The sequence below is a fragment of the Ostrinia furnacalis genome, unplaced genomic scaffold (genome assembly GCF_004193835.3).
Source record: "Ostrinia furnacalis isolate ACB-3 unplaced genomic scaffold, ASM419383v2 OfSCF4122, whole genome shotgun sequence".
NCBI lineage: Eukaryota > Metazoa > Arthropoda > Insecta > Lepidoptera > Crambidae > Ostrinia > Ostrinia furnacalis.
Genome location: NW_021134361.1, coordinates 480,004 through 499,930, shown reverse-complemented (window position 1 = coordinate 499,930; position 19,927 = coordinate 480,004). Strand labels below are relative to the sequence as shown.

General features: G+C 39.1%; 2 protein-coding genes across 4 annotated transcripts in view; one reads left to right on the top strand and one right to left on the bottom strand.

Annotated features, from left to right (window-relative positions):
- Positions 1-4,276, bottom strand: part of LOC114358849 (cell growth regulator with RING finger domain protein 1) — a 39,764-nt gene extending 35,488 nt beyond the window's left edge. Inside the window, exons 1-2 of the mRNA XM_028312925.1 lie at positions 3,853-4,276; positions 745-887 (exon numbers count right to left, since the gene is read on the bottom strand). Of these exons, the coding sequence (XP_028168726.1) occupies positions 745-887; positions 3,853-3,950 (241 nt within the window). The 5' untranslated portion in view covers positions 3,951-4,276. The remainder of the gene's footprint in view (positions 1-744; positions 888-3,852) is intronic.
- A 1,973-nt stretch (positions 4,277-6,249) lies between these two features.
- The window catches only part of LOC114358843 (cyclin-dependent kinase-like 4), a 30,958-nt gene continuing 17,280 nt past the window's right edge, over positions 6,250-19,927 (top strand). The window contains exons 1-4 of one of the 3 annotated variants that reach the window (XM_028312915.1): positions 6,250-6,517; positions 11,648-11,706; positions 12,222-12,352; positions 16,989-17,108. In XM_028312915.1, coding sequence (XP_028168716.1) covers positions 6,381-6,517; positions 11,648-11,706; positions 12,222-12,352; positions 16,989-17,108 — 447 coding nt within the window. In that variant the 5' untranslated portion in view covers positions 6,250-6,380. Of the gene's footprint in view, positions 6,518-10,347; positions 10,416-11,647; positions 11,838-12,221; positions 12,353-16,988; positions 17,109-19,927 lie in introns of those variants that run through there. The other 2 variants (XM_028312916.1, XM_028312917.1) reach the window with 2 other exon arrangements.

The following is a 19,927-nucleotide window of genomic DNA, read 5'->3' as shown; positions in this document are numbered from 1 at the left end:
TCCAGTTCCACTTGCGGCGCTTGATCTGCTGGTCTGCTGCAATAGCTCGACGTTGGAGATTTTCTCAGGCCAGTAAATGCCGAGAATTCGGCGAAGGCAGCGGTTGACGAAGACCTGCAGCTGGTGCGAGATGACCTTGGTGACCTTCCACGTTTCACACCCATAGAGCAGCACGGATTTAACGTTGGACCCGAAAATTTTGATCTTGACCCTTCGGGTCAGTTTCCGTGACTGCCATACGGGGTTTAAATCGCACGCTAAGGGCTATATTTCACCGGGACACCATGGCGGCGCAACCAGTCGCCGCTACCAACAAAATGTATGCAGCTTTGCGCAACCAAACGGACACCAGGTGAGTAACTTTCTATAGATCTGTATACATTTTGTTGGTAGCCGGCGACTGGTTGCGCCGCCATGCTGTCCCGGTGAAATATAGCCCTTAGTCACTGGTATAAAATGGTCGCCCGCCGGTCGGGCGATTTTCGCGCGGGCGAAAACCGCCTAGCGGGACCCGCATACAACCGCGCCCGCTGCGGGCCAAAACCGCGTCGTGAGTTGTGCATTAGTTTTTACATAAGTATCTACATTCTACAGAAGTTGCGGGCCGGGCGCGGGTGATAATCGCGCCATGAGTTCTTAGCCTTAGTTGCCATTAAACATGTCCACGGGAAGAGTGAGTAGTCAATGCATACTTCCCCAAATATTAATCCTGTACTACAACAGATATTTTAAATGGATACTCACCATCATATCCTATAGGCTCATTCTCTTGGAGCTTGAACGTGAACGGTATGTGCACCCTTTGCATCATCAGACGTGGCGGCTGCATCGCTCTGCGCCACGCATCCTCGCGACCCTCGCCTACTATGCCTATCACTTCCATGTTCCTGTGAAAGAAGAATCAAAATCAAAATTTTCTTTATTTGTTTAGACTAATTAAATTAGTACATACTTGCAAACCGTCAAATGCTCTTAAGGAGCCTATACATGTCTCATTCTTTTTTTGCCCTACCAGGGCGGAAGGAAGAGCATTCATTCACCTACCAGCGGTTCTCAAACTTATTTAGTCTACTGCCCACTTTGAGAATAAATTATTTTTTAGCGCCCCCCATTTTTGTAGTCAATAGTCGAGCTCAGTCGGTGTCTAAGAGTCTTCCTAGTAGATGACGCCTCCCAAGCCTCTACACAACGCCTCGATTTTTTTTCTGGGTCTCTTACCTACCCTTTAAGCCTGCAGCGCCCACAAGGGGGCGTTACCGCCCACTTTGAAAAAGACTGACCTAGGCTCAGGTCACCCAAAGGGCGATTGAGCGTATGCTCGGAGTTTCCCTGCGAGATTGAATCAGAAATGAGGAGATCCGCAGGAGAACCAAAGTGAACGACATAGCTCGCAGAATTGTTAAAATCAAGTGGCATTGGGCGGGGCACATAGTTCGTAGAGACGATTGCCGTTGGGGCAGGAAAGTTCTCGAGTGGCGACCACGGGCTGGAAGACGTAGCATTGTGGTAGTGTGGGCAGGCCTCCTACTAGGTGGACCGACGATCTGGTAAAGGTCGCGGGAATAACCTGGATGCGGGCAGCGCAGGACCGTTTATTATGGAAAACTTCGGGGGAGGCCTTTGTCCAGCAGCGGACATCATTTGGCTGAAACGACGACAAACAACGATTCACCAAGATTAAGGTAATACATAGATTTTACAATAAATAGGTATACTGCAGCTATGATATCAAACGTGGTCGACCCAGGCAAACTTGGCGGCGCACTGTAGCGGACGAGGCGAAGAAGATCGGCAAGACCTGGAGCGAGATCAAGCGAGAAGCTCAAGACCGAACGAGATGGAGGACTGTTGTGGACGCCCTCTGCCCCATCTAGGGGATATAGGACCATAAGTCAAGTCAAAGTAAGTCAAGCTATGATATCTCTCTAGTGCAGCTAGAGTGTGATATAAAAATGAAAATTATGATTTATCAGTCAAAATGTGCAATTTTGTTGGTCATTGATTGCACCAAAATTCTAAAATATTCATTGTTAGTAAGAAATACAAATTACAACACAGATATAAACAATAAGTAGGTATTAAATCAATTTAAATACCTATGATAAAGTTTATGCCAAATAAACAAAACATTGTATAGCACATACAGTCAGTACATATCAAGTGCAATAACAACACAATGAGGTAAATTATTGTTGTTTCTAAATCAGACCTTTACCACTAAGACACCATAGTGTTTAGCTTGTTAAACTATTGTCCAACATAAACAAAACAATACTGTTTACAAATTGACAAAATACCTAGTTGCATGCAAATGATGCCTCACTAAGAACACTGTGGTCACAACCTTTTCCTTATTAAATTTAATGACATAGAAGATTGATTATATTATTGCATAAGTAATTAACTACAAGTTTATTATTATAATTTGACAGCATAATATTGTCTTGTAATTTGATAATAATTTACTCAATCATTAATATGTATAATAATTAATCTTTACTCAGTGATTACACTGATGTGAAGTCATACTTGTATGCTGATAAAATTTATTTATTTTCGATGAGTAACATATTATAAGCTTACAGAAAAAACAAAGCTTAAAGGCAAAATATTTTGACAGAATTTTGGACAAAATTAAATATGGGATAAAAATTTAAATATTTTAACTAACACCAACTTGCGATAGCTGCAAATTATTTACATAAAAGTTAATAAAAATGCATTTAAATCAAAAAGATACAATATGGATTAACATTTTTGCTTATAATGATGATTTAATAAGACAGTTTTAATACCATAAATGGCTTGAATATATATATTATATAAAACACACCTATTGACCAAAATGTCATAGTCTATGACTAAAAGGTCATAAGTAACAACATGTATCAAGCAAGAACTATTCAGTAAAGACCTATTTACAGCAAATAAATAATTAATAATTATTATCAAAGATAAAAAATTTCAAAATCATAATAAAAGATTTGAAAGATTGATTAGAATGTCGAGGCCCTTGACGACCCTGACCGATATTTTTGTTGTGAAAGATGCGAGGTATGTCTAAATTATCTTGTAGACCTTGGTAATGAATTTGAAGTTAATTTAGTCAGAGAGTAACTGGTTTCTAAATTTAAACGGATATTTACTAATAAGAAACTTTAACTATAGATAACTATACTTAAAGTAGATGACAGACGGAGTAGATTTTGCCTATGCAGGGTTAACAGGGTGCCACAAATAATGATAGCTAATTTAATGAGATTATTAACTATTCTACACCTACAAGGTGGACCGACGACATCGTAAAGGTAGCAGGGAAGCGCTGGACGCAGGCCGCTACCAATCGATCAACATGGAAAGCATTGGGGAGGCCTATGTTCAGCAGTGGACGTCCTATGGCTGAAATGATGATGATGATAAACTATTGTGCCTAAAACTATGTACCTACCTATTGCGGAAAATAAAGCTATTTTATTCATAGTTTGAGCAGATGGAAATGGATACCAATATTAAGAACTATTTATTAGTCCAAACAAATAAAGAAATTTTGACTTTGACTTTGACTTTAAGATCAGATTTCAATTAGAGAAAATGTAGTAGATAGGTTACTGATAAATTTTAGTGCAGTAATTGTTACTTTTACAATGTTTAATTATGTTCTATTATGGAAAACATAGACACTGATAAACCAGGAAATAAATACAACTTCCCAGATGAATTGATCTTTTCTGGTAAACATTAATTGTGCATTTTTTAAACTCTGTTGCCTCTATTCAAATCAGTTGGAATTATTTTAAAATATCCTGATATAAGATGAAGCTTGTAAAAAAAAGTATAGGAATCGGCAATTACCTGAGGAGTATGACTAGCATCGCGAACAGGGCAACAAGCGCCCCAATCATAATAAATATGTTTGGCAGGTCTGCCAGAGTCAGCCCCGTCGACCCCATTTCACAGCACACACTATCACAAAACAACAACTGATAACACACCGAAAACACTAGATGCGACTGTCCTACGCATCAGTGCACGCAGAATTTTTAAAATTTTCGATTCAAGGTGCCACGACCTTGCCAAATGATCTAATTCGCACAGTCAAAGAAAGTACAATTTCACACGACATTTACCGGTTGCATTGCGCAATAATAGAACCGAACACACGACCACACCTATGAGTTATAGTTCGTCCACGTAGGATAAAGTCGATGTTTTGATTTCATAATAAAAACAACAAATCATTGATCGAAAAGGGCAAACAAAACGAGCACTTCGCCAAAGAGCGTTTGACAGAATGAAAATGACAGGAGGAAAGGAAACTCGTCCGTCAGTCAGAAAAAAATGAATGGCTGGACGTTCCGTTCCACACAATGAAATACCGCGTGATCACTATTTAAAAAAATTATGTTAATGCGCTTTGTTTTTAACACATTTATACAATTTTCTTACGACCTTCATAACGTTTACATAGGATTTTCTTCTATCGATTCAACATTTTCTATAATATTATTTAAAAATAAATATCACTTCTTGATTTTTTCTATAGCACATTTTTTCATACCCGTAGAATTTAATTTGATCACAATTTGTAAATTCACCGTTGAATTATTTCAGATACTAACTCTTGTTTTTTTCTTAGAAAAATTACATTTAAATTATTATTTTTATTAAAACTTCATTAGTAATTTTGCATTATAAATTAAGTATAACGAAACGCTGTAGCACAGATTACACACGAACATTTGATTTACGCGGGAAATTCAAAATAGTTGGGATTATGCCAGACGACATAGAAAAAAAGAGGTTTGTACAAAAAAGCCTGATAAAAACATAACCCTTTTTCTGGCGCAGTCAGCCAAAAAGTAAATGCGAGTGAGTTGATGAGTTTTGGGAGGCAGTTGCAATATTCAGCTGAAATATTATTTGAGTATCTTAGAAATATGTCGGCCGTTTGGTGTAGTGGTTCAGAACGGACTACTATGCCGAGAGGTCCCGGGTTCGATTCCCGGCCGGGCAGAAATTGAAATGATAAATTTTAATTTCTGTGACGGGTCTGGGTGTGACTATGTATAATATGTATGTATTTAAAAAAAAATAAAAATATATATAAGTAGTATATCCGTTTTAAGCTAGCACCCATAACACAAGCATTAAGTTGCTTACTTTGGGGCTAGCTGGCGCTGTGTGAAATTGTCCAAAGATTTATTTATTATTATTTATTTATTATTTATATGGCATTTACTGGTTTTAAATATCGGATGATTTTTATTCACCTACCTATCCTGTCCTTTAATATAAGTAATAAGCTAAAATAACAAACCGGAAGACATCCAACTTTACCATTTGGTAATATATCAATGTCTAAAAAACTTTGCTTGATTGACTATAAAATTATACAGTAGTCCAACTACCAGTTCGGGTAATGGTAATGACCAAGCAGTTCCATTTACCCCTGTCTTTTTTTAGACTTCACTAGTTTTTAGTTACACCTTTGACAGTGTGTCCTCGGGTGTTTTACAGGGAGGAGTAGTGAGCCTTGTTTTGTTTGTGCTTTGGAATTTACGTAAAGTGGTGTTAGGTGATCTTTTACTTCTTTTAACCCGCTAGGCTAGCTAAAATTCTAAGCTCGAACCAGTTTAGTAGATTTGTAAAAATAAAAGCAACTTTGCGGTAAAAAGTCAAAGTAAGTACCATGCTGAGTATTTCAGAATTATTCCGTTATGAAACTGAAAATATTCGTTACATAATTTTATTTTAACAAGAGCGAACATATTTAACGTTCTTTTTCTTGAAACGCAAATGACTATGGAAAACGCTATAGGCTAAGGGACAGGTAAGTTTTGATCAAACGATTTTTCTTGTAAAGTGTGTTTAATAGATAGTGATTAAAACATAATACATTGACAGTAAACAAGAAATTAAAGTAGTTTTATTTAATTGAATACTACAAGAAGAGACACATTGCTATGATTAGGTGTTATTATTATTAACGAAGTGAGAGTTAACATTAGATAATTTACATCAAAGAAAATTGTTTTCAATTTGGATGATGTTTAAGTACATACATGTGCATAATTTAGTTACGCCATGCACTTCGAAACAAATAGAAAACAGGGCTTTTAGAAAGTGATTCGTACGTGCTCTAGACTACATTTTTCCACCACCACCGCGGTTGTCATGTACACAGGCCAACACAAACTGTAAACAAAACTGCGATCGATATTATACGAGTTCAACTAAAAGCTTCGCAGCCCTCAGCCAGTGAGCAAGTCTACGAAACCTAGACTCTTCGGTAAATAAATAGAGCTCGAAAAAAAGAAAATTGTCTTTTTGACGTGAATTTTGGCGGGAAATGCGCGCAGTTGTTTCGTTCGGAAACGCGAATGTATAGTGCGGATTCTGTGTCGCGGGGTTGCTCTGGTTCTACACTGTTCAACAATCTGGCATCCTGTATGGAGAAATGGTTCGGTGATAAACGGCTGTGGTTATTTGGCAACAACCTGCCGCTGCTACCGAGAAGGTAAAGATAAAGAATCACTATGCACTATAAATCACGAACATTTAACTTAACACGTCATAATTATCTCTCTTAGGTAAGTAGGTACCTTTCATACCTGTAGTGTTAATGTGTGTTCAATCGGAACATGAAGTATTTTAAAACAGGTAAAGTGCATATCGACATAAATAAGGTAATTAGGTATATTTAAAAAAACAAATGTTGACAAATTGAAACAGAACAAGTGCGAGTCGGGCTCGCGCACAAAGGGTTCCGTAGCAGCAAATATAATAAACTTATTATGTCAATTTAATCAACCTATCTCAAAAACTATAAGAGATACTTTGATCAAACCAAAAATCGTTGAAAGAGTTAATTAGCATGCATCACCTCTATTTTTTTTAGAATTTTATACCCCGTAGTTATAAAAATAGAGGGGGGGGGACATACTTTTTACGACTTTGAGAGCTGATATCTCAAAAACCGTTCACTTTAAGAAAAATGTTTTTTAGAAAACTTTATATCATTTTAAAAGACCTTTCCATTGATACCCCACACGGGTATGTACATCGAAAAAAAATTTTCATCCCTCAGTTACATGTATGGGGGGCCCCACCCCCAATTCTTTTTTTTACTATTTAGTGTCATAATTTTGTAGCGGTTCATACAACACATATTCCCATCAAATTTCATCACTGTAGTACTTATAGTTTCCGAGTAAATCGGCTGTGACAGACGGACAGACGGACAGACGGACATGACGAAACTATAAGGGTTCCGTTTTTGCCATTTTGGCTACGGAACCCTAAAAATACCTAAATTAGATAATCACGTCTGTTTGCTGTTTAAAAATGGTTTTTATCCGCTGTGATGCATGTTTAATCTTTATCACATATTTTGGCAACAAAATTATTACGAATGTAGGTAGGCTTACTTGGTTTAATTAATGTATATTGACAAAATTGCGCACGATGGTTTCTTGGTACAGCAGTGAGAGTCAGTTATTATACCTTATGTACCTATTATGGGATAAAAGAAATGCCCTGTTGAAAAAGCTGTTCGACTTTAGCTTTTCAAGTCAGTCAATATACCTTATGTACCTACTATGGGATAAAAGTTTGTGTAAAAGTCCCGAGTAGGTAAAACGGTTGACTTAATATTATAAAGGGAACTAACTACAAGTTATTTCAATTCTACTTTTTACTTTTTAACACTTTCACGGTAGCTATTAGTGTCTTTTTAAGCGTACAGTCGACATAAGATTTTGCAAAAATGTAAGTAAGTAGGTAGGTAAGTACAATAAAATGCCGCAGTGATTATTCATCACGTGTCATCGTTACCATAATTACAGCAGGTAGTGTTCATTCATTTTCCATGTCACTACAACAACAAAGGTTGGTTCCCACCAGAAATAACAGCTGTGTACCAGCGAGCTGTGTCATTGTGTGGCATCACCTTGAAAAGTTCACGGCGTAGGTACGAGTATATGCGTGCATCGCTTCGTTGGAGCGCAGCGTGTTTTCTTTTCTGTGACGAAGGCACTGGGTGTAATTCCGGGTTTTGGAATCAGCTACTTAGCCGAGGCGCAGCCATCGATTTTCGTCGGCCGATAGTTTAATCGGGCAGTTGATCAGTATAGGCATGTATGGAAGTGCGCACATTACACCGATTGGATTTTCATACAAATTAAAATCGGGCTATCGGCCGACTAACTAAGTAATTTGAAGATGAAAATGTGTGAAAAGATCTTTCTTTATTTTTCTATATTGAAGAGAATACAAAAAAATGGTATTGTATTTCTGCATCACAATCTCCTTATACCTACTCATAACGATATTTGAGCATATCATTTGCCTTGGACTAACTAATTTATAGCAAGAAAAATAATATTATGTAGATACATAAAATAGGTACATGAATTAACCTAATTTAATTGCTAAGCATGCAAAACCCCAGTAAGGCTTTGAGTTAACTTCTTAAAAAATTAAGCTTAAGATTCCTCACGAATTTTTTACATTGTTAATTTAACTATTTGCAATCTTTCGAGTTCCGACGCATTGCCGTGTTTTACACGCCAACAGCGACATGCAAAGGAATCTCAATCGTAAATCAAAACATGTAAACACGTGAAAATACCTACTGGGCTATAAAAAGCATCGATAATATCGATTTATGAAACACTAGCTTTCCGCCCGCGGCTTCGCACGCGTGTAATTTCGTTTGTAACAGATCGTCATAAATTATAGCCTATATGTTATTCTGGATTATGAACAATAATACTCTTTAATTGGCTTAGATTTAATGCTCATCAAACTAACATGAATATTGTAAAACAGCTGTTGAGTTTCTGAATAAATAAATAAATAAAGTTTTATCAAAATCCGTTCAGTGGTTTTTGAGCCTATTCATTACAAACATACAAACATACAAAAATAGGTACAAATCTTTCCTCTTTATAATATTAGTATAGATACTACGTCACGATATGTGAAAAGGGTAGTCTTTAATATTTATTCGAAATCATGTTGAATATATAGAAAAAATTATTCAATACCTTGTCAGGACTACGGAACCCTAAAAATGGGTTAAAATAGTGCGCCACATATTTTAAAGTTCGTAGCGCCGTAGCTAAGGTCGTAGTCTTCGTAGCTAAATAGAGGAAGATTTCATGAAGCGACTACAAAAATACATTTCATGATTGTTCTACATTTTTACCCGACTGCGCCAGAAGGAGGGTTATGTTTTTAATTACAAGTTTTAAGTTAGCGTAGTTTTAGACTACGAGTCGAGAACCTTTGTAGCTATAAGACTTCGACGCGGTAGTCCTGTAGCACCGTAGCAGCTTTCGTAGCAAATCTTTAATCTAACATAATTTATTATAGGGCTCTTTCAGACTGATTTCATTTCATGTATTTAAATGTACGTAATATGCACGTGTGTAACGTGAAGCGTGTTTATGCTAATACAAAAACAAGCATTTTTATGTAAACTGCCGCCCGTATTCACAAACGATACTTGTTTAAGTGAAGCAGCAAATCGAACGCACAGCGTTGAATAGAGCTCTGTGATTGGTTCGTGTGTCATCCTGTGCATCCACGCGCACTGTGAGTAACGTTTGTGAATACGGGCGTTGACGCGGTAGTTCGTAGCAGCTTTTGTAGCAAATCTAAGAGTAGGCGCACACCGTTGATTTTTAGTTGGCCGATTTTAATTTGTATGAAGAATCGGCCAAATCGCATCGGCGTAGTGTGCGCACTCCCATACTGATCAACTGCCCGACTAAACTACCGGCCGACGAAAAATCAACGGTGTGCGCCTACTCTTAGGGCTCTTTCAGACAGATTTCTTCTGACGTATTACTGGTATTACTAATATGCACGCGTGTATTGTGAGACGCACGTGTAGCGTGTTTATGCTAATAAAAAACAAGCACATTATGTAATATAATTAATAATATAATTGAATTAATTAAATATTTATAAATTCTTCCTCTCTCTTAGAATGCTGTGCCCGACAGGGTCCATAATAATTGTATCTTATAAAACCATACATACCACCTCTGTAACATTATGGATGCAATAAAGAATAAAATTGAGAATTGAGTATACTGAAACAAAAAATATTCTGCAAAAACACTTTTTACATAAAGACTTGCATACTTCTTTCATGTAGAATGTTCTTGATGCATGTCATGTTTGCCAGATGACATCAGTAAGCAAAACATAGTTTTTTTTGTTAGGTTAAGTTTACAATATTTTTTTATACATTTGCATTATTTTCATTTGAAATTATGCTAAAAAACAACGTAGTTTTGAAGAATCAGCACGTGTCTGTTTATTTTTTGATGGCTGGGGTTGTGTAAAATTAGTATGAAGGGTGAAATTAATAGATCAATAACCTCCCCTGATGTCGTCGCTGCAAGGTTAGTAAGTTTGGAACAATATACGCAGTAATTAGCATTAAAACACCAGTAGTAAATTCACGAAAGTGTCAAGGTTGTGGTGTTACTCTTGATTCTATCAATAGAATCATCAATCTTCGTTTCTGTTTCTCTTCGCAAGTTACACAATATCCTTCCTTAATTCTGTGACTTACGTTTATGATACTACTAGCTTTTGCCCGCGGCTTCACCCGCGTGAAACTTCGTTTGTCACAGATCGTCATAAATTATAGCCTAAATTTTATTCTGGGTTACAAACAATAATACTGTAAAGTTTCATCAAAATCCGTTCAGTAGTTTTTGCGTGAAAGAGTAACAAACATCCAGACATCCAATCTTTCGCATTTATAATATAAGTAGGATAGTAGGAAGAAAAAAGCTAGCAGTAGAAGCTTTCTTAGCTCTGTACAAGTTTTACGATCTTGCATAATTATCAGCATTACTTGAAAGTATATTTAATTCGTGCAATTTCGCGAAATTTGCAACTTCGGTCTTTCGTATCTTTTTAGTAAAGCAGGCTCACCACACGAATAGCTTTTAGTAAGCTTCTAGAAACCCATAATTTAGCTAATTTCTTGTTTGCCGTATGGTGGGTAGTGGGAGGAGCCGACCTTTGTTGCAAGACCGTTTGTGTTAACTCCAGGGTGGCCTTCAACTCGCTTCCAAATGTCAGAGTATCAAGCTATTTAGTATCAGATCAAGATTAGCCAGTCTTGTCTGTAAAAATAACCAAAATGGCCACCGAAATTCAAAGAGTACGACAAGTTTGCGTGGAATTAGAAACCTTAATGACTACGGCAGTAGTAAGCCTCTATTACGTTAAGTTATTGCCCTGAGGGAAATACTTGGCTTAGCTTTTTGGGATACTGTGATGTAAATAACAAAAATAATATGCGCATTAAGTGCTTGACCATATTCTTACACGAGCACAGAAGAAATATTAAGTTACATTGTTTCCGTCTGTGTTCTTGATCTTATTCATTCAAGCAACGAATACTTTCATGTTTCGGCATTTTTTAGTAGGAAGCTCAGTCTAGTCTATCCATGGATATCATCCACTGTGCCCTTAATTGATGATTGTTCCATGTTTTCTTGGGACGCCTATTACTGGCAGATTATTAACAGTACAAAACAGAAGTTGCAATGGTAAGAACGAGAGGCAGGACAATGCCATGTAATTAAAATTGTCTATAGCTGCTTTATTCTTCCACCAGATCGCGCGCCAGCAGCCGCGCGATGGAGCGGTACGAGAAGCTGGCCAAGCTCGGGGAAGGCTCGTACGGGCTGGTGTACAAGTGCCGCAACCGGGACACGGGCGAGATAGTCGCCGTCAAGAAGTTCGTCGAGAATGAGGACGACCCGCTGATCAGGAAGATCGCGCTGCGGGAGATACGGATGCTCAAGGTAATTAGATAGAAGTAGTTCGAAGATCCTAGAAAGCTAAGTAAGATAAGGATGCTAAAGGTGAGACTTAATCAAGGTCATCTAAAATTGAAGAAGTAAACTACGAGGAGCTTCCTAAAAATAAAAAAGCATCATCATTTCAGCCACAGGACGACCACTGCTGAACATAGGCCTCCCCCAATGCTTTCCATGTTACCCGGTTGGTAGCGGCCTGCGTCCAGCGCTTTCCTGCTACCTTTATGATGTCGTCGGTCCACCTTGTGGGTGGACGATATGTGTGGTCCACCTTGTGGACGACGAAAAGATGATTAAGATGGGTAAATAAGGTTGTACATCATCAAAGGTAGTCACAGCATGGGCCTCATCTAGCCAAGCTCGGGGAAGGCTCGTACGGGCTGGTGTACAAGTGCCGCAACCGGGACACGGGCGAGATCGTCGCCGTCAAGAAGTTCGTCGAGAACGAGGACGACCCGCTGATAAGGAAGATCGCGCTGCGGGAGATACGGATGCTCAAGGTAATTGAGAGAAGTAGTTAGAAGTTTCTAGAAAGCTAAGTAAGATAAGGATGCTAAAGGTGAGAGACGAGAGTCAATCTAGGTCAGCTAAAAATGAAGTAGGTAAACTAAGCGAAGCTTCCTAAAAGGTTGATTATGATCGGGAAAGAAGGATGGACATGATCAAAGTTAGTCATTAGTCACAGTTGAACTTAGGCCTCATCTAAACCAAGCTCGGGGAAGGCTCGTACGGGCTGGTGTACAAGTGCCGCAACCGGGACACGGGCGAGATCGTCGCCGTCAAGAAGTTCGTCGAGAACGAGGACGACCCGCTGATCAGGAAGATTGCACTGCGGGAGATACGGATGCTGAAGGTAAGTAGATAGAAGTAGTTAGAAGTTTCTAGAAAGCTAAGTAAGATAAAGATGCTAAAGGTGAGAGACGAGAGTCAATCTAGGTCAGCTAAAAATGAAGAAGTAAAATAAGACGAGCTTGTTGATTATGATGGGTAAAGAAGTTTGGACATCATCAAAGGTAGTCACAGTTGAACATGGGCCTCATCTAGCCAAGCTCGGGGAAGGCTCGTACGGGCTGGTGTACAAGTGCCGCAACCGGGACACGGGCGAGATAGTCGCCGTCAAGAAGTTCGTCGAGAATGAGGACGACCCGCTGATCAGGAAGATCGCGCTGCGGGAGATACGGATGCTCAAGGTAATTGATAGAAGTAGTTAGAAGTTCCTAGAAAGCTAAGTAAGATAAGGATGCTAAAGGTGAGACTTCGAGCGGCAATACACGGACCGCTTGAAGCAGTCAGGGTCGACAGCTTCAAGCTGAACTGCAAAGTTCTATGGACGCACATACACGAATCGCCCGAGCAGTTGCAACTGATTCGGGCGGTCGACAGCTTCAAGCGGTCCGTGTATTGCCGGCCTTAATCAAGGTCAATTAAAAGTGAAGTACATAAACTAAGAGAAGCTTCCTAAAAGGTTGATTATGATCGGGAAAGAAGGATGGACATGATCAAAGTTAGTCATTAGTCACAGTTGAACTTAGGCCTCATCCTAACCAAGCTCGGGGAAGGCTCGTACGGGCTGGTGTACAAGTGCCGCAACCGGGACACGGGCGAGATCGTCGCCGTCAAGAAGTTCGTCGAGAATGAGGACGACCCGCTGATCAGGAAGATCGCACTGCGGGAGATACGGATGCTAAAGGTAAAAAGAAATAAGAGAAGGTGCTTAGAAAGTTGACTGAGATACGGATGGGAAAGGTAAGGGCTAAATTTGGGTCAGCTAAAATGGATAAGGTGAACTAAAAGAAATTTCTAAAAAGCTGATGAAAATTGGTACAAAGAAGGTTGGACATGATCAAAGTTAGTCATTAGTCACAGTTGAACATGGGCCTCATCTAACCAAGCTCGGGGAAGGCTCGTACGGGCTGGTGTACAAGTGCCGCAACCGGGACACGGGCGAGATCGTCGCCGTCAAGAAGTTCGTCGAGAATGAGGACGACCCGCTGATCAGGAAGATCGCACTGCGGGAGATACGGATGCTAAAGGTAAAAAGAAATAAGAGAAGGTGCTTAGAAAGTTGACTGAGATACGGATGGGAAAGGTAAGGGCTAAATTTGGGTCAGCTAAAATGGATAAGGTGAACTAAAAGAAATTTCTAAAAAGCTGATGAAAATTGGTACAAAGAAGGTTGGACATGATCAAAGTTAGTCATTAGTCACAGTTGAACATGGGCCTCATCTAACCAAGCTCGGGGAAGGCTCGTACGGGCTGGTGTACAAGTGCCGCAACCGGGACACGGGCGAGATCGTCGCCGTCAAGAAGTTCGTCGAGAACGAGGACGACCCGCTGATAAGGAAGATCGCGCTGCGGGAGATACGCATGCTCAAGGTAAGGAGAAGTAGGTGAGCTAAGAGAAGTTTCCTAGAAAACTGATTGAGATACGGATGGGAAAGGTAAAGGGTACTACTATTATTTATTCTGTGGTAAAGGTTAATTTGGGCCAGCTAAAAATGAAAACGTAAAACTAAGAAAGCGTCCCAAAGAGCTGACTAAGAAAGGTCTACCCCACTGCTGAACATAGGCCTCCTCTAACCGCTACTAGCCAACAGTGCAGTCTTGGGCAGTGCAACTGTGTCCGGACTCCGGGCACATCACACAAGGCACGATCGTGAAAGACCGCAAAAAATACCTGACTGACTAAAGAGTTGAACATTTTTTAAGCGTACTGATAGAGACATTTGCACTAGGCGGGAAGGCTAGTTTTACGGAACTGGTAGACCATAATTTATGTGACCATAGCATGTTTAATTCATCATCATCATCATTTCAACCATGGGACGTCCAATGCTGAAGCTAAACATAGCCTACCACAATTATTTCCACAATGATCGGTTGGCAGCGGCCTGCATCCAGCGTCTTCCTGCTACCTTTATGAAATCATCGGTCCACTTTGTGGGTGGACGTTTAATTTAAAATACACGAGTACACTAACTATGCACTCTCTCGCATGTGTTAACAATCATAAATTACTCGTACTTATTGTCGTTAACGTGTACACTGACACAATCGATTAGCATCGTTTATGTGGACGGAGTAGTCGATTATAACGATTCTAGTCAATCGATAAAAGATTTATAATAGCTTCCGTCCTCGATAGCGCACCTACATGATGAATGATGACAAGATAATGATACAAAGCATAATAAGTAACAAGTACTTACCTAAAATTCCTATATTTTGTTTAGGTTTAAATAACAAATGGTTCTACTAAGACAGTAAGACCCTATTTAATAAAAGAATGTATGTCCATCCATTCCTCGATTCGAGAGCTTATAACAAACCCTAGGTTGAAAAGAATAAACTTATTTACAGGAATCTGTAAAATGAGACATTAGAATGCCCATGACACTTAAAATTTCAAAGAAGTTTTATTTTTAGCATCTATAGCTGTAGCTGTACTAAGCTATTGAAAGAAAAGCACATTTTCCCCTTCTTTTCCGTGACAAATCGAATTCAGCGCGGGCAGCAACGTGGTTTTGTAATGAATTTGCTTTTAGCGCTTAATAAAGCTTAACCGGTTGATCTAGGTTATGATAGTAGGTACTGCCCTACTTCATGAATGTTTTCATAGTGGAGTTTATCGTGTGTCTGTCAACTAACGCACTACGAATGTGTCATCAAAGTGACATATTGACCCGGTTTGGTTTGTATCAATATTTTTAATGGTAAAACTACATGATTGTGTCCTACCTACCTCAATAACTATTTGACTGACACAAAGTATTTGACGCTGACTGTACTACGGTAAAAAAATGTTGCATGTCAACTTTGAAGTAGATATTGGATTTGTTAGCTATACGAAGGAACATTCGAGACGGAGAAAGTTTCTTTTTCCAAGGCTAGCTCTACCTCACTAACCTAAAGGATCACCGTTCGTAGCGATTTGATTGCGAAATCGTACGTTTCCCAGTAAAAATCCCTGGCAACCATCGAAGTATCTTTGAAATACGACATTTGTGACCTCCTAGTTACCCTTCTGCTGCTGCCCTAAACTTCCAATTTCATTATAACAACCTTAACTGCCACAGAGTATAGACACAATTTTGTAAGACATCTGTGAGGTCGAACGGTGAAATGGAAAACCTTCAGTTCCAAGAAAATTCTGATGACAATGTTAAGATATACTTAGTATTTATTAGCATTGTATAATTAATGAGACATTATTATCATAATAATATTATCCTTTACTTATGAAGGTATCGACGACTATTCTATACAATGATTTCTAGAACAAGTACTATAACGTTAGGAAACTCTTATCTATATTTCATCAGGTGCCACAGCCTGTGCATTTTCACGTAAATACATTTCATATTTCCTTCAAAAGCCTATTGCGTGACTAAATGCCCGTACTTGCCCATTCCAGCAAATCATGTGGTACTTCAAGTACATGTCGAGTTTAAAGCCCGATAGCGATTTCGTATTCAAATGGGGTTGCCCTCATAATGCACCTGCATGCGGGTGCATGAACGGAACTAAGATATGAATCTTGTTATGAAGCAGTTAGTGGTCATGTTGGGGTAGTTAGAAGTAATTTCCATTTTTGAGGAAATGGCAAAGGTAAATTTTAGCTGCTGTTCAGCCATTGTTAAAAAATTTAGTCATATTATAATCGGTTGACTCTGTAACTATTCTAAGTTCCATAAGTAATGAAATTAATGAAAAAAAAAAAGAAGTAAGTATAATTATGGTTTGTTATTGAAATAGATTAGGTGTAAATCTTTTTGTTCTTCATGAGGAACATAACATAAGATAGAAGCATAAGCACGCATATTATCATACAGAGCACGACCAATGAGAGTAAAAGGTGTTATGACATAGCTCTACTTACTTAAGTAGCAATCTGGTGCATGCAGAGAGGAAGGTTGCCAGAATTTTTAGAACTACTTATCCTGCGTGGTTTTCATGTAGTTTATTCCTTTACCAAAAGACAGTTGGGCGTCCCCAAGGATCAACCACTGGTCCTGATGCGCTGCCCGAATACAGATGGCTTCCGCCAACTTTTCCACATCGTCGATCCATTTAAGTACTTGTAGAGCTATGATTATTTCTAAAATTGGAAACTAAATCCATTATTTTTGTTGGCAGAACCTAAAGCATCCAAACCTGGTGAACCTGATCGAGGTGTTCCGTCGCAAGCGCAAGTTGCATCTGGTCTTCGAGTACTGCGACCACACGGTGCTGCATGAACTGGAGAAGTACCCTGCTGTAAGTATGACAGCACTGTTGATCGCTTTGTACCCGACTGCGCCAGAAGGAGGGTTATGTTTTTCGAGTGTATGTATATTTCTTTGGCATATTATGGTCAACAGCCTTAACGGCTTGACCGATTTTAGCGTGAGAGATGTCGTTAGATTCGTCTTAATCGTGAGAGTGACACTGGCTATATTAAAAAAATCTAAATGTCGAATTTTAGGCGCCATAATGTATTTAAAAAGAATTTTCATGGGATATCAAAATAAAGGTATTTTTAAGTAGCTTACAAAAATGTATGTTATTTAAGTAAAAAGATTATTATGGTTCGTTGTCGCAACATTTACGCCCGTATTCACAAACATTACTATGAGGTCACACAGTGCGCGTGGACGCACAGGGTGACCACGAACCAATCACAGAGCTCTATTCAACGTTGTTCGATTTTCTGCTTCACTTAAACAAGCATCGTCTATGAATACGGGCGTCAGGCTGAGTGCAACTCTAACTTTAACCGTAATAATATCGATAACCGGTGTTTTTGGTATGGAATTTGACAGATTTTTGACGTTTGTTAAAGTTAATGAGATGGCGCAATTAGGGTTGCCAGGCGTCCGGCTTTAGCCGGACATGTTTGGCTTTTTAGGGACTTGTCCGGCCAAATAATGCCTTGTCCGGCCTGTCCGGCTTTTGTTAGGCTTTTTATTTGGTTGCCGCGCCAGGCGAAAGTCGAGCCACAGAATCATATGAAGTGCACGCATCGGGATGTTGGTTAGCAACCGATGATGATAGTACTGTCACTAATTGCAACCCCCCCCCCCCCCGTCACATGTCCGGCTTGGCTTTTAGGGTAAAATGTCCGGCCAAATGAAACATTTTGGACCTGGCAACCCTAGGCGCAATGCAACGCAGCCTTATTAAGTTCTTGTCTTATTAGGTTATTTTGTGGAAAATGTATACTGTGAGCAGTAGCGGCGTAAGGGGGGGGCGGTGGGGGCGGTGGGGGCGGTCCGCCCCGGGTGCCAAGCATTAAGGGGTGACAAAGTCACGCAGATTAGTACTCATTGACGCATCTGCATGGCAAGGACGGTCGTGATGTCATGACAGGGGGGGTGCCATTCTGGGGTGCCTTAGGCTATAATTTATATTATGATGGGGGGGGGGGGGTGCCGCCCCGGGTGCCAACCTATGCTACGCCGCCACTGACTGTGAGTATAGACTAGAGTCGCTCTATGGTAAATGTTCTAGTGTGTCACCTTCACGAACCAAACGTCTTACATTTTACCTGTATTCATGTATTGTATCTACCATTCGTAAGAACGTTGACATTACATGGGAATGTTCGCTCTAGTTTCTAGCTACTCACGTGAATTTAAACATTAACATAAAAATAAACTTGTAACCAACGCTGAAACCACACGTGTGAAGGTAACTCTGTGCTGAATTTCTTGTGGTACTTAGTTACTTAAGTACATAACTCGTAATTTCTTTGTTAATTTGCTGTTTGTTGCCGTATCTTATGGTGAACGACCGTTTTAATAGGGGAGTTTTGTAGTACCCACCCCCATTAAAATTATGGTTTTTCGTGTTTTTCGTGTTTAGCATTATAGTCTAGGTACACTTTTTGTTTGTTCCTATACTTACCCAAGTGTATAAATTAGCACGCTACTTTACTGACAGTTTATAAACTGGTATAATTATTTAAAAGCTATGGCATTTCATGCTTGTCACTGAAGTTTGGCATATTTTTTGGGTAATTGAAGTGATACTATTAGTTTTTACCGTGGCGACATGCATCCCTATGAGAAGTATGTCTCGCCATCAATAAAAAGCAGAGGTTTGAATAACCCTGGGGATGTGGGGTAAAGTAGCTCTAGCATAAATATGACCTACCTACTTATGTCATGGATATTTCAAAAAATTATAGTTTTTATGTCGATCCACGGTACAACAACTAATCCTATAAACCAAACAACGATGTAACTTGGAGTTGTTTAGATCGCGTGTGACGAACGTGAACCTGCACTAGTGGTAATAGTCGAACTTCTTTCTTACCCCAGTCATTAGGGGTTAATTTATAGTGATTTATGCATAATTAATATGGCAGTTCGTGGTGGCGAAAAATAACGAAGAATTAATTTCAATTCAACTGACACGTTAATGATAACTGTTCTGGAAGTATTTGGCTTTGAAATAAAAGCAAATAAAAAAAAGGAACTAATTTGGTTTGTTCATAAGTCTACTTTTATCAAGTTACAGGTAGATTTTTGAAGCTTGAAGATTTATGTGGCCCAGCTGGTATAGGTTGATTGATAGAGAATAGTTGATTGATTGAGAATTGGGGCTCAATAGAGTCCCTTGGGGAAGACCTGTAGAGTGTAGACGTCCAATAGAAAATGAGGCAAATTGTGATGAACCTCTTACAATATCTGTTAGAGCATTCAAACAACAATTACCTAACATAGAGAAATCGTAATTCACCCAACTTGATTTCCTACATCCCATTTGCTATTCCTTCTTGGCTTGACGTCAATTAGCCACAATTTTCTCGATAGATTCTTTTCTACTACCAACGTCATTGGCTTATTTAAACCCATGTCATGTCAGTCTTCAAATTCATCGAGTCAAGTCGATCATCAAATTCAATGTCACGGCAAGTTAATGGCAGTTTAAAAATTCATTGATTCAGCTATTTGACATTCAGCACACTGTTTAGTATGCATGATGAAGTGAATGTTAAATGTTGAGGATTTGCATGTTGGCCTGCAGTGTTTTTATCGTCATACCCAATATACTTTTTATTTACCCATAATATTGGATTACATAAAGTTTTT